This window comes from Girardinichthys multiradiatus, chromosome 19 (genome assembly GCF_021462225.1).
Source record: "Girardinichthys multiradiatus isolate DD_20200921_A chromosome 19, DD_fGirMul_XY1, whole genome shotgun sequence".
Lineage (NCBI taxonomy): Eukaryota > Metazoa > Chordata > Actinopteri > Cyprinodontiformes > Goodeidae > Girardinichthys > Girardinichthys multiradiatus.
Window position 1 is genome coordinate 36,785,758 of NC_061811.1, and position 15,389 is coordinate 36,801,146.

Consider the following 15,389-nt stretch of genomic DNA (forward strand, 5'->3'; position numbering starts at 1 on the left):
ATGGGTTTCTTAATGTACTATAAATAATGAAACAAAAAATGTTGCATTATTATAGGAAATTGTCAGAAATAAACATGCCAGCAGTGATTTAGTTGAAAACAATACGTTTTTTGTGCACTCAATAATTGTACTTAAAGGTTTGATTTTGCAGATGTTTTGCAGCTTGAGATTAGGCCGTCACGATAACAGATAAATAACATATTTACCAGGGTTGCCACTGAACATGGCTGGTGCTGGATGTGTAAATTACTGACCTGCAGGCCTCCTCTGCTCTCGTGGCCGTCTCAGCCCAGCAGCGGTTGAGTCGTTGCAGGCGGTGTGCTGCAGCACCACCCAGAGTCAGGCTGCAGCTCCGCTCATTCAGCACGTCCAGGTCAGCAGACAAGCCACTCAGCTCCAGGAGGCCAAACTTCGAAACATATGGTGGCATGAGTGGAAATAACAACAGTCTAGACCAGCTTCACATGACATCACAGCAGAGAACCGGAAGATTACATTCTATATATATGTTCTTTGTTCTGCCGCTGTCATTTAGTCCCCTTCCCTTCCTGTCTTTATGCTTCATTCACAAGAGTGCGTCTTATCTTCCTTTGTTCCAAGCAGATTAAATACTGTTCCACAGTTTGTTGTGAGTTTTCAGCTGTTATATGCTTATTCATTCTAAAACTAGTATTCATTCTTGACTCTTAAAACAAAAGCTTCGTACAAACAGAACCATTTAGGAGCTTGATGAAAAGTGACTAAATTGCAACACTGAGTGATGATAAACCTACAAACTGGATCTTCAACTCACACAAACAGACACACAGCAGAACAACTAAAGCACAAACATCCTACCATCCATCTGAACCTTACTGAGGACAATAAAAGACTCAAAACAACTGTTTAAAAGTTACATTCATGATGTCTCACCTGGTCTGTCTGAGCTCCGCTCTCCAGCCGCCGCTGCCAATCCTCCAGAGTCATCTCCAGAGACTCCAGATTTTTTTCAAAGTCCTGCAGCCACTTAAGCTCCTCCTGCACACAAACCAGACACATGGCAGGAGGCCAGGCACACCCTCATTTCTGGGTCACTGTGACACGCAGGGCATTCAGAAGACAGGTGACCTGTGGACTAGAAAGGGCTGCAGCTACAGGCGGCGAGTTAATACATGTAAAACCTTCCTGCTACTTAGTCTAATTACAGTTGCATGCAGAAGAATTCATGCCCTTGAACTTTCTCACATTTCTTCATGTTCCAACCACAAACTCTAATGGGTTTTATTGGGATTTCATATGATCGGCCAACACAAAGTGGAGCATAATTGTAAAGCAGAAGGAAAATGATACATGTTTTTTAAAGTTATTTACAAAAATAAATCTAAATGATAAGTGTGCCTTTGTATTCAATCCCTACTCTGCTACCCCTAAATAAAATCCAGATAAGGTGGGATAACATAACGACAGGACAACTATTAGTCGCAACTCAAAAATCTGGCCCTAATCGAAGAAAGGCAAGAAGCCATTGTGTTAAAAAAGCCAGAGGAGTCCCATTTAAATATTGGAACACAACATGTAATATGGCAGTAATATGTGGAGGAAGGGTTTCTGCTCAGATTAGACCATGTTTAAACTACTGGGTCAACATGCAAAATGCTTTGTGTGGCAGAAGATGGATAGAACTTAAACACTCTGGTGGGATACTTTACATGTTGTCTGTATTTTGAAAGTTTATTACAGAGTCTGGGTGTTCTTTCTCCACTGTAATCAGTTTAGCGAACTGTTTTTCACCATCTGATGTGCTGGCTTGTGATGGGATGTAAACACTGGCCAGAACAAACCAAGAAAAGTCCCTTGGTGAAAAAAAGGGTTTACAGTTTATTAAAAAAGGAGCTGGTGAGGACTACACATATCAGATTTAGCCTTCTGCAGCAGGTATACCATGTAGAAACCGTTCTAAGGAAGAAAACTTCATCCAAAATCAATAAATATATTATGGAGCAGAGAGAAAGGGGGCATTGAAGGAGAAGAAGGAAGAAGAAAAGAGAAGACAGAGTCCAGTATTGTCTTTAAATGTTAAATATTTGTGAACCCAGAATTAATGGTGCTGGCTCTGATCCATTTGCCTCTGAAGTCTGAACTTGGATCTGGAGTGACATCAGATCCAACTAAACAGTGTTCCAGGTTCAGGTTACCATTTGAATCTATAGATTTTTAAAATAAGCTGAGATTCTTTCATATTCCCATGCTGGAAGAAAGGGCTTGGACCGGGAAGGATAGATAGTAGAGGGGGAGTGCTTACAAAATCGGTTGTGCTTATGAAGTTGTCTTATGATCATCCAGTCACCTTTCTATCCATTTTAATTTTGCCAAGTAACTTAAAATCTTTCAAGTTATCTATATTCATTGAAATGAGTGAAGAGGTGCTAAAGGTTATAAGATCGGGGTACGATGATTGACAACTAGAGTCAGTTACAAGGTGATTTCTTGAAAGTAATCATTTTAATAATTAACAAGGAGGAATTAAGATAAGTATAAAGTAATGAATTGATTTTCACAGATTTATGAGGTGATTTTTTAAATAATTTATATACTCAATAATGTTTTATTAATTTCTGTTGTCCCCTGATTAAGCTCAATGTAATGTGTTGGAAAGGTTATGACCTGTAATCATTAAGCAAGGGGAAGAAAACATGCTGCAGGCTGAGAGACAAAGTGACAGTTATAACGCAACAAGCATGTAGAGGGAAGCTGCCCTGGGCGGTGGGGCCCAGGTCCAAACAGCAGGAACACAAAATCCCAGTTACTTCCCTAAAACAAGGCAAGAGCGATGGGTTGGGAGGCAACAGGCGGCCAGGTACTTCCCAAAATTAGGCAATAGAGAGATGTTAAGCAAGTTCAAAAAAGCATACCTGGACCTGACTCCAAAAGCACAAAAATGTTTAATATGAATGTATAATCAAAGTAATAATGGGGTGTTAATAGGAAACTAACAGCCAGTCACAAGTAGCAAGGAGAGGTGTGAAAGTTCCCTGTCCCCCTAGGGTGTATGAGAATGAAATAAAGAACCAGGCATTTTCCTGCAGAGCGTTGAGTCAACATAGTAGACAGAGATTGTGACAGAATTGTGACAGCAGATTTTTGAGAGTATCAGAGCCTCAATTGTGACTGAATATCTGCATCAAAAGGGGTTCAAACTTAGAATCTGAAGAACTGAGGCCCTAGAATTAGACATCTTGTCAGATCTGTCGGACACACTGAAGGCTGAAAAACTGGACTGCTGGGTTTTTGGTATCTGACAATCTTTCTGGATTACTGTTTTTGCCTTTTCGTGCGGAATTACTGATTCTTCTGGATTACCGGTTTTCCAATCAGTTGGAATTACTAAACTTTCAGATAACCAAATTTCAGATTGCCACCTCTTGCGTAATTTTGTTTGTATTCCAAATTACCAATTTTTCAGGACTACGTGTTTACCCCGTTTTCCAGTTACCCAGTAATTTCCAGTTACCCATTTGTTTTGTAGGTCGCCTCAAGCCATATCCTGTGAAAAAAAAATAAACTCTTGGGGCTTAATTCTAAGTCACTAAAATAAACTTAGCCCATATACCAAGCGAAACTTGTCATGCAAGAGGGAGCTGCCATTAACGGGTGTGGCTCCTGGGCTGCTCAGTCAGGCTAATCCATCAGCTGAAGAGGGGTGTGGCACTCAGATGGAGGCAGACTGGACGCATCCTTCTCGACAACAGCTTAAACAGACCTCCTGAAGTTTCTGCTTGGAAAAGACCCATCAGGCTCTGGGGTCTAAAAGGGGGGTGGGGGGTTAGCCTTAATCATACAATAAAAGAGGGACAGGCACAGTGTACAGGCTTACCATTGTAGCTTTGGGTTGGTCTATCTTATAAAGTTCCAATAAAATACACCACAGTCTATGGTTGATATGTAACATAATGTGAAAATATTCAGAGGGTATGAATTACTTTGTGTCCAGGAGAGCAGCCTAAGTATTTCTAGATGTCACATAAAAGTCTGATCCAAAAAGGATTAAAGAAATAAACCAACTGGACTTTGGTTCTTGTAGTTGAATACATTTCGCTCTTCATCGGAAGGACTTTCTCAGGTCAAGGGAGAGGTTCTGCACATCCAAGTTCACATGGAGACAACTACAACAAGCTGCCTTTTTCGGGCTGTTTGGTGCACTTGGAAGGAGATGGAAGCCTCAACATTGAGGTTTACAGGAAACCAACCCACACCGATCAGTACCTTCCGTTTGACTCTCCCCACTCACTGTAACACAAACGGTCTGTCATCAGAGCTCTACACCACTGGGCCTAACATATCCCTATGAAAAGTGTTTTTGAAGAACAGGACCACGTCAAAAAAGCTCTCAAACCTGCGGATATCCTAACTGGGCCTTTGTTAAGGCAGCGAGGAAATCCAGAAAACACACCACTGAACAGAACAAGGAAAGGAACAAACAGCAGAACATTCTAACCCCTTACATTGCTGGAACATCTGAGAGGCTCAGAGGGATTTTTTCCAAACACAACTGGTGCATTTCAGAATAGAGATTATTTCAGCAACCAAGTATTCCATTGATTATTCTGACAATTAATCAAGTAATTGAATAAAAAAATTTGAACATTCTGCAGAACTTCGTAAGCTTATTCTATGAGTAATAGAGACACATCAATGAGAAAATGTATTTAAACAAATAATAAATTTTTTCATCAGTCAGTCAGTCAGTAATTTTCTACCGCTTATTCCATAGTGGGTCACGGGGGAGCTGGTGCCTATCTCCAGCAGTCTGTGGGCGAGAGGCGGGGTACACCTTGAACAGGTTGCCAGTCCATCGCAGGGCAATTAAATTAAAAAAAAAAGAAAATCAACTTTTCGTTGCATAAAAAGCAATAATACAGCATGCTGTTAGTGTACACTTGAACATTTGTAGCAAAGGATGCATCTGCACCCAAACCAGTTCTAACATCAACATTTCAGAAGCTCAGCCCTTTCTGGTTAACATTAATTTGGTGCTAGCTGCGTCTGTAGTGAAAATGTTCACAAACAGAAAAGTTAAACAGCACTTAACAAAGCCTTGAGGCACATAATTTGCCTCGAAGAATTTTAGTAATTAAGGAACTTGAATCATTTGAGTAATTGTTTCAGTCCTGGACAATTACCCAAACACAAACTCATCAGTTTGGTGTAAGCAGTTCAGTGCAGCGAGGAATGCTCAGACATCTTTATCAGAGAATCTAAACAGCCTCTCTACAGATGTAGAGAGCCAGATTCTCAGGACAAGACTCAGCTGTGCACCTACACCTCAGGGATAAGGGACACACTTTTAAGGACAAAAATGCTCATATTGTGGACAGAGAAGATAGATGGGGTTAGAGAGGACTGAAGGAAGCCAAAAGAAAGAAAGAAACTAACCAGAGGAGGAGGCTATAGATTTCACAGCACATCTCAAACAGCTTAAAAGCTTGGAACATCACCCTCCCTAGCTTTGAACTGAGAAAGCTCTTGAGATAAAGAGCAAAATGTCTTCAACTACAAGAAGTGAGGTCATTTGGTTTGCTTTTTTTAGCCTTATTTGGATTTGGCATGTCCTGGATGACTTAGAATCTTCACCAGCATACAAGTCTGATATTTGCCCCCTAATGCACCTTTCCCACTAGTTCCCACATAGCGCAGCTAGGTACGTCTCAACTCGCTTTTTACGCTTTTCCATTAGTAACGGTTCTGTGGAACTGTTACTATTTTTAGTACATGCTTGGATGTGGTTCCAAACATGCCAAGTTATGCAACCATGCATCAGAAGACCATAGGCCTTTGATTGGGTAGGGGGCAGTGTCAATAGTCAAAGCATATATATTGTAATAACCAAATAATATCTTCAACCATTAAATTGTTGTACGCTTGGTTTCTGGTGTATATGAACATTTTAGCAAGCTACCATTAGGTGCCGTTAGCTCACCATCACATGTCCTCTAGCTTGTACCCTTCAGTTAGATACCACTCAATTGCTTCCCTCTCTCTTTTCTAATTATCAAGAGGGCCTCGTTTGCCTGTCTTGCTGTCAGCAGCCTTCTCAGGCTCTCTTCTTTCACTCTGAGTCTGACAACAGCCATAGACTGAGCAGCAGGTCTTCCATTGTTGTTGTGTTCATGTCACTACAAGTCACGTCAAGTTACATTTTTGGACTGTGGGACCAGCTATTGATCCCGCCACATTGAGATGGTACTCAATTGTCATGGAAAATGAACCACACTGTGTAGAACCAACCCGAGACGAACAATGCTGAGTGGGTACTAATGGAATAGGGGGATTAGTACTGTGATTATGAAAATCCCAGTTTGAACAAACAGCAAAGGATTCATTCATGAAACTATTACCTGGAGATGATCCCGCCTCGCTGATACCTGCTGTCTGAGCTGCAGGATACTGCGTGACAGCAAGCGGCTCTTTGATTGGACCAAGCCGGCAGCTAAAGGTTCCAGGTGGACAGTCAAGTCCTTGGAGACTTCCAGAACCTGTCCCAGGTCACACAGCAGGGTATTTGCTCTCTTCAGGATGCTCTGGAAGCAGACAGGGACACAGAGAGGGGATATAATTTGGGAGATGATTCATCAGCTGGAAGACCTGGCTGAGATAAAAACATGGCTTGGGAATAAAGACATTAGCTGCCAATTATGTACTCAATATGGGTCCATAACTCATCACCTCATAGTGACCAAGATGAAAACACGTTTCTTTCAAACCATTAAAACTACAAAAAACCTAAATGACAATTTAAGGGATAATGTTAAAGAAATACCATTTGTCTGTTTTGGGCACCTGCTGGAAATCAAATCTCAACTCATGCAAACATGGAGTGCTAGAGTACAACTTTGATAAGAGAGGTTATAAGACTGATCTGTTTGTTACACATTGTTTACAATCTATTCATTATTAGGTAATATTTTTACCTCCATGCTGGTTACCATGACAGCAGCCTGCGCCACAGTGTTGTCTTGTTCTGTCAGTGAACTCAGCTTAAAAGTGAAATCACTCTGAAGCATTTGCAGGCTGTTGGACAGGGACCCTTTCAGCTGGTTGTAAACCTCCCAAAGCACCAGGACGTCCTGACTCTTCTGCAACTGTTGGTTCACAGCTCCTAACACCTGAGTCCAGCTGGAAGACAGAAAGTAACTGGGTCAAACAACCACTGGCAGCAAGGTGGGGAGTCACAGCACTCAGAGGATGGTCATCTCGCAGTTTTATTATACAGCTAAATAAAAAGCTTTGGCTCTACATGAACATTTAAAGTTCTTCTTCAATAAGCAAAGCCAGAGCTGTGAAACATTCATTTTTAGAGTCATTGTTCCGCTGTTGAGCTCCATCCATCTTACCAGCAACTCTGACCAGATTCAATTTAGATGGACGGTCATCTAGTTTCGCCACAGGTGGGTTCTGTTTCCCTTATATGTGACTTTTGAAAACACTTGGTTTCACTTGTTGGGACCCACAGCCAAGGTTACAACAGGAAATGCGGTACGGACTCTTCTGGAAGTTTCATAATAATAAACTGCAATAACTGACTTCCAGCAACTTAGGAAGGGGGGTAACAGCGGACTTCCCATGATGCCACTGCCCGTATAAAACCCTCGCCTTCCCAAGGAACTGATCTCTTCCATCTGGACCCGCTGCAGAGCTGGCAGGAGAAACAGCGCGCTAATGTTTCTTTGCAGGCAAACAGACATAACTCATCAACTGGATCCAAGAGTGTCATACGATCACCGATCATATGCACAAAGTTAAGTACGACTGAATTACTGTCTGTGTATCCGGTAGATTCATTCATGAACGGGGGTGATTAAGGTACAAGCGTTGGTTGACTTTCTCTCTGAATTTTTCACCTTGCTTGTCACCGGATGTTAAGGGAGTCTTTGTGGAGCCCAGTGGGCCTGAGTCAGTTTGTGACACTGGCTCAAGGCGCTGACTCAGCCATGCCCATAGCTGGTGCTGCAGAGGCAGTGGAGGACAGAATGGGTCCAGTTGCTGAGTGGTGATGTTAGCAGCATCAGTGCTAACATGGGCTAACGTTTAAAGCAGTAACAAACTTTCAGGATGTTTGCATTTACACGTAGATTTATAGTATCTCAAGTAAAGCATATGATCAAAGGTTTAATCAGAATCACCTTTATTGCCAGGTTTGTACAGACAAACAAGGAATTTGACTCCGGTACACTCCAGTAAATGTTATATATATATATAAAATAAACATAAAACGCTATGATCAATGCTTGCTGAGTTGCTACAGGGGCATGTGTCTGAGTCAGATGGTTTTATGCTATGTTCCATTAACCTCAAAAGTTGGAACTGGGATGTCAGAGTTAACGTCATCTTCTAATGTGAGCGTTCCAGTTTCCTGTTAGTTTTCATTTATTTTGTTAGCAACTGTAACAGCTGTCCATAACAACAACAATGACAATAACACTGTTCTACGCAGTATTTCATGCATATAAACAGTGTTGAAGCATCTCATCTTATAAACACTGAAAGTATTATGTGTATGACGGACTAAATGTTGCATAAATAATAAAGAACTGCTAAAAACAGTCACAGTAAGAAGTCAGGTATGTTGCCCCAACATTCCGACTTTCGCCGGCATTTCATTTCAAATTTCCTACTCAGAGGTTGGAAATTCCAACTTCCGATTACAAATAGAACACATCATTATTACCGAACATGAAGTTGTGATGTAGACATGTACAAAGCTGTATCGTTTGAACCAGTAGGAAAATTCAACTGCAGTAGCCATTGTTCAACCCTAGGAGGGCAGCACTCAGACGGTTTAGGACAAATATTGCAGAATTAAACATGTTTATATAAAAATTTTTAAAAGTGCACAGTAACATAATGACCTAACACTTAAGGCCCAATTAATACAGTTTTTCTGCAAAAAAGTTGATTTGGGGTTTTGTTCCACTTTAAATACTTTTGCAAGGCAATGTATCAATTCAAATTGCCTACTTCCTCTGCACTATTCTTCTGTTTCTTTTTAAAATGCAGACACTCTGAAGGGACACCTATTGCTGAATAGGAGACTTGCATTAAGTGTTGTACGTCATTATAGCTACAACTCATTTGGGAACATATCTACACTGTAATGGGGCCATGGTTCCTTTCAATCAACTATAAATATGGTTGGTGAACACTTGTACTTGCAAACCATATTTAGATATGTGAAGAGATTTGTTTAAGACATAAAATGCTTATTTTATTATTATTATTATCAGAAAGGCCAAGTCAGACTATAGGAGAAGGATCGAGGACCACGTGGACACTAACAACATCAGGCAGGTGTGACAGGGGATCCGACAGCTCACCAACTACAAGGCCAACCTCAGTGCTGCTGATGGTAACGCCTTGCTGGCAGAAGAGCAGAACCTCTTCTTTGCCCACTTTAAGTTGGCACCACAACAAGCTGCTGCACCACATCCTACAGCAGCTTCACTTCACTGTGGAGAACACGTGAGGTGAGGCATATTCTGTAGGCTGCCAAGCTGAGGACGGCTGCTGGACTCAACAATGTCCCTGGACAGGTGCTGAGGGACTGCGCCGACCAGCTGGCAGGAGTCCTCACCAATATTTGCAACCTTTCCCTGTCACAATCCACTCTCCCACCCTGTCTGAAATCCTCCATCCTTCCCAGGAAACCCCACATTTCAAGTCTTAATGACTATCGGCCAGTTGCACTGACACCACTGATCATGAAATGCTTAGAAAATCGGGTCACACCACTTTGAACCCCACCAGTTTGCCTATATGGCTAATAGATCCACTGAAGATGCAGCAGCCACAGCCCTCCATGCTGCACTGTCCCATCTAGAACAGCGGAGGAGCTACGTGTGGCTGCTTTTTGTGGACTATGGCTCAGTATACCTGAAGGACATACAAACTGAAGGTAATTGGACTGCCACACTCCATGGGCCCTCAGTAAATGTTAAGAGGTTAAGGATTTTCACATTTTACAAAGGAAAACAAAAGACATGCATGGGTATTCTAAAGTTAGAAACACACAAAAAAATTAACCTTAGCCAAAGGAAAAAAGTATAACTCAGGAATCACAACTGTGCACTACACCCTTAACCAACAAAAATAGTGTCATGATATCTATAAAGTACAAGTATACATTACACAAGGCCAGAAGGCAACTCATGTACTATGCAGCTGTGTCAAGGTCCAGAGAAGAAACATGCTCTAGGAAAAGTTGCCAGATTTTAGAAAACGTATACCCTGATTTAAGCGGACAGCACTTGATTTTCTCTAATTTCATAAAATGGTTGGAGATGCAGACTCTTCTACATCACTAAAATAATATGCCTAGCCAAGAATGTCAAAACATTTCAATATTTGCAAAGTAAACAGGAAGTGAAAGACCCTGAGAGAGAACCCCGAAGAGGGCAGTCACTGGGGACGGCTGAACATTGGCAGATGTAATGGCAGATATGGACTCAACAACAGATTCCCAAAATCTGGACAAAGATGAACATAACCAAAACATATGAGTAACATTTGCCAGACCTATTTTGCACTAGGGGCAGTTGGGGTCAAGCCCAGGATAAATATGAGCCAATCTGCTTCTAGACCAATAGGCTCTATTAATTATTTTACATTGAATTACAGCATAATTACAACATATTTACAGAAAAATATAACCAATTTCAAAAGGCAATCAAAGATTTTGGAGTGGCCTAGTCAAAGTTCCAATTTTCATCTGATTGTGACACTGTGGCCTGACCTTAAAATCCTCCATTGTGAATGAAGTAAAACCCTTTAGCAAAGCAGAGTGGGTCAAAATTCCTCCACAGTGAAATAAAAGACTGATTGCCAGTTTTCACAAACACTTAATGGCAGCTGTTAGGTGGGGGGTGTGGGGTTGGTTTGGATAGATTTTTTTCCCAAATAAATGAAATTATTATTTGCTTTTTGTATTTACTCAGGTTACGTTTCTCTGATATTAAAATAAGTTTGATGATTTACAACATTTAAATTTGATAAAAAACCGAACGAAAATCCTGCCTCACTGAGTGAAGATTTTGTATTTCTTGTCAGAAGCTGGACTTGTTAAGTGTCTTTATTTCTGTCCACCTCACCTGTCTCTCTGCTTTTCAAGCCAATCAGTGACAACAGCAGTGACAGCTGGACTGATGAGTTCTCTGAGAGATGAGAGGGTCTCACCCAGGTCATCCCAGTCCGTCTCATAAGCTTGTGTCTCCTTAAGTAAGAGCTGCAAACAATATAAAATTAGACTGTTGTCAATGTGAGAAAATGTATGCAAGGAATTCCAGGAGTTTAATATTATCAAGTGTACACTAAAACACTGGCAGAGACCTACCTGAAGCTTTTCATGACGATGCTTCTGCTCCTGCAGGGTAAGCCGTGGGCTGCTGTAATAATCCAGAGTCTCAGATGCTCTGACAGTTTTCAGCATCATTTGATTCTGTTTAATTTCCAAGTTGCTCCACAGCTGCTGAGCCTGAATCAGCCTCTGTTTGGCTGATTCATTCTGTTAAAAAAAATGCAACACTTCAGTTTGAGGTAGAAAGAAACCAGCTGGGATTTTTAGTTGGGAGCTAGCTGACCTCCTATCTGTCCAAGTTTAAACCTAGCAAACTATGATCTGAATTCTGCTTTCTTTTTATTCTGACTCTACATGATGATGTTACAGAAGTCCTGAAAGGCAATATATAAAAAACTATTTTGTACAGACTAATTTTCTAAGTTTGACTACTTTATATTTTTCTTAAAACTTTCGAAGTTGTCTTTAAGTAAAAAACAAATCCACATTACATTTTAAGTTTATTTTCTTCAGGGAACATTTTTTCCCTGAAAGGCAAATGAAGACTAAATTAAGAGGCTTATTTTTTTTAATTATCTTGGCCAGGACATCCTTGTAAAAGAGATTAATAATCTCAATGGATTTCTTTCCGGGAATAATTAAGGTTAAATAATTTCTTTTTTAAAAAGGTGTTTGTTCCTGTAATACTTCGTTCTGCCGCTAGAGGCACTGGAGTAAAGCCACAGACCTTGAGTAGCAGCTGAATTGCTGAAATGGATATTCAAAGAACTTGTTTTCAAGAACCAGTGTTTTATGTTTTAAATGAGATTGTTTCAAATAAAACTAAAATACATTGAAAGCACATAAATCGTGTATTTGTTGGTCATGCTGTGTTGTTATCACACCAAGATTGTATATTCATGTAAGAAATAGAATTAACTACAGCATTGATCAAGGATATCTGTAGGACAAATGGCAATGCCCACCATGATGGCTCTTTCTTGGGACCAAGACTGTTTCTTGCAAATGGCCTTAAAACCTACTGTCAGTGCATGCTTATCATAACCTGCAGTAAATTAGAAAGAAGTAGGATAAATAATCAATAACAAATAATAATCCTTTAATTATTTATATATGTGTTTATTTAATTGTATTTTAGTGGTGGCATAACCGTGGAATAAAAATTTATTGGGAAGAATAAACTGTTTTTGTTTATTTTGGGAATAACAAATCTGAAAGACAAGTGAAAAACTACATATTTTCTGTCCTCTCATTTTTTCTAAGTGTGTAGTTTTGTAATACCTTTCCGGTGTACAAAAGAGTGGCGCAACAAGAGCGTTGTATTTTGTTAACATTATTATAAGTTTGGCTATAAAATGTGTTTTGAGTTGTTTTTAGAAGAGAAGTTGACCATTAAATGCCATATATGGAGTCAGTCCTTTAAAAATGAACCTGCTTTTAAGTGGTTTCAGAGATGCACGGCCCACTAACTGAAGCCCATCAGATGGCAGGCCTCAGCGGTAGCTGAAGCTCTCAGCCTGTGGAATACAGCCTGATCTCGTGAAGCTGCGATCTCATTTTACCTCTACCTGTTTGATATTTACAGGTATATGTGAGATATAAGGCTTTGTGATGGATAATTTCAGGTAGCTGAATATCAAAACTAAGTCTTTTATGTATATTTGTATGGAAAGAGTTATATTGTATTATTATCGTATGTTCCTGAATGCCGTTGTTGTGCAGCTCTTATTTTGAAAGACACTGTCTGTCTCTACTATCAGAAAGTAGAATGTGTGTTTGATTGGTTTCACTCCCACCTAACGTACGTAGTTCTGAACGTGAGTTATGTGAAAACAACACAACTTGAACCTGCAACGGTCTAAGTGTGCTGTGATTAAACAGAGTGGCAGTCACAGCATTGTATTGAACTGTAATCCTTGCTATAGCAATAATTAATTTGACCTTTCTGTACATTAATTAACTGCCATTATAACTCTGACTAAGAACAATATTTTATTCAAGTGTCTATTAAAAATCAGAGCAGATTCAATATTCCTTGTAAAGAATAAATCCGTGATTTAATTAGAATTGTCTATCTATCTATCTATCTATCTATCTATCTATCTATCTATCTATCTATCTATCTATCTATCTATCTATCTATCTATCTATCTATCTATCTATCTATCTATCTATCTATCTATCTATCTATCTATCTATCTATCTATCTATCTATCTATCTATCTATCTATCTATCTATCTATCTATCTATCTATCTATCTATCTATCTATCTATCTATCTATCTATCTATCTATCTATCTATCTATCTATCTATCTATCTATCTATCTATCTATCTATCTATCTATCTATCTATCTATCTATCTATCTATCTATCTATCTATCTATCAATCTATCTATCTATCTATCTATCTATCTATCTATCTATCTATCTATCTATCTATCTATCTATCTATCTATCTATCTATCTATCTATCTATCTATCTATCTATCTATCAATCTATCTATCTATCTATCTATCTATCTATCTATCTATCTATCTATCTATCTATCTATCTATCTATCTATCTATCTATCTATCTATCTATCTATCTATCTATCAATCTATCAATCTATCTATCTATCTATCTATCTATCTATCTATCTATCTATCTATCTATCTATCTATCTATCTATCTATCTATCTATCTATCTATCTATCTATCTATCTATCTATCTATCTATCTATCTATCAATCTATCAATCTATCTATCTATCTATCTATCTATCTATCTATCTATCTATCTATCTATCTATCTATCTATCTATCTATCTATCTATCAATCTATCTATCTATCTATCTATCTATCTATCTATCTATCTATCTATCTATCTATCTATCTATCTATCTATCTATCTATCTATCTATCTATCTATCTATCTATCAATCTATCATTATACAAACATTACAGCTGTAAGTGAAGGCGTGTGGCTTTACTCCAGTGCCTCTAGTGTCCGAACAAAGAAGAACAAAACAAAAACAAACACTTACAAAATAAGCCTTTTTTTCTCAGTTGCCTTTCAGGGCTTCCATATTATACAAATAGAAACCGGAGCAGCTTTAATGCCATCTAGTTTTTAGGTTTCCTATGTCACATACTTGTTGTGTGAGAGCATCATAGGCCTGTAGTAAGGCGTCTGTTTGAGAGATCCGATAACTGCTGCTCTTCTCCTTTTGGGCACAAGTTTTCTCTCTCAGCTCCCAAAGAGCTCTGCTCATCTGCCTGATCTTCTCCTCAAGGTTCTAAAACACAAGAAGATATCAAAATATTTAAGCAATTTCTGCTGTAATTCAATCAGTTTTAACTGATGCTTGGCCTTGGAAAACCCTTGTAGAAACCTCTGGAAGTATAATTAAATCTTTTCCATGTTTTTTCATGTTACAGTTATCACAAGCTTCAGTGTATTTTGTTGGGATTTTATGTGACAGATTAACACAAAATAGCACATAGCTGAGGTGGAAGGAAGATGATATAAGTTGACTCTAGGGGAACTGCAGAGATTTGCACCTGTGGTTGGATAATACATTGACAGAACATCTACAAGTCATGCACATCTCATATTATGGAAGAGCGGCAAGAAGAATCTCATTGTTGAAAGAAGCATAATGATGTGGGATCACTTCTCAGAGTTGGTCGAAAGACCTGCAGCTTAAAATTATGAAAACCACTCATCATTATCCTTCCACCTCACAATGAGATGCTATTCGTGTCAGTCTGTCACTTAAAACCACAATAGGATACAATTAATTTTCTGGTTGAAATGTGACAAAATGTGAAAAGGTTTTAATGACAATTCATTTTCAAGGCAACGTATGCCATAATAAGCAGAAACCCACTAAATTATCTCATTTGGATGAAGTGTTTGCACACAGATGTAACCTCTCACCTCACAGGAGCTGATTCTTCTCTGTAGTTCTGTTTGACTACTGGGGGACTGAGCGGAGTAGATCCAAAGGTTCTGATCGGTAATCCAGATGTCGATCTGCTTCAGTCGAGTGTCCCACTCCAGTCTGTCCCTCAAAT

The 15,389-nt window shown here is 39.3% G+C and overlaps 1 protein-coding gene across 1 annotated transcript in view; it reads right to left on the minus strand.

The window, feature by feature from the left end:
• LOC124884997 (nesprin-2-like) overlaps window positions 1-6,482 on the minus strand; it is a 101,957-nt gene extending 95,475 nt beyond the window's left edge. Inside the window, exons 1-3 of the mRNA XM_047393122.1 lie at window positions 6,375-6,482; window positions 913-1,017; window positions 255-409 (exon numbers count right to left, since the gene is read on the minus strand). Coding sequence (XP_047249078.1) covers window positions 255-409; window positions 913-966 — 209 coding nt within the window. The 5' untranslated portion in view covers window positions 967-1,017; window positions 6,375-6,482. The remainder of the gene's footprint in view (window positions 1-254; window positions 410-912; window positions 1,018-6,374) is intronic.
• Between the last annotated feature and the right edge of the window lie 8,907 nt (window positions 6,483-15,389).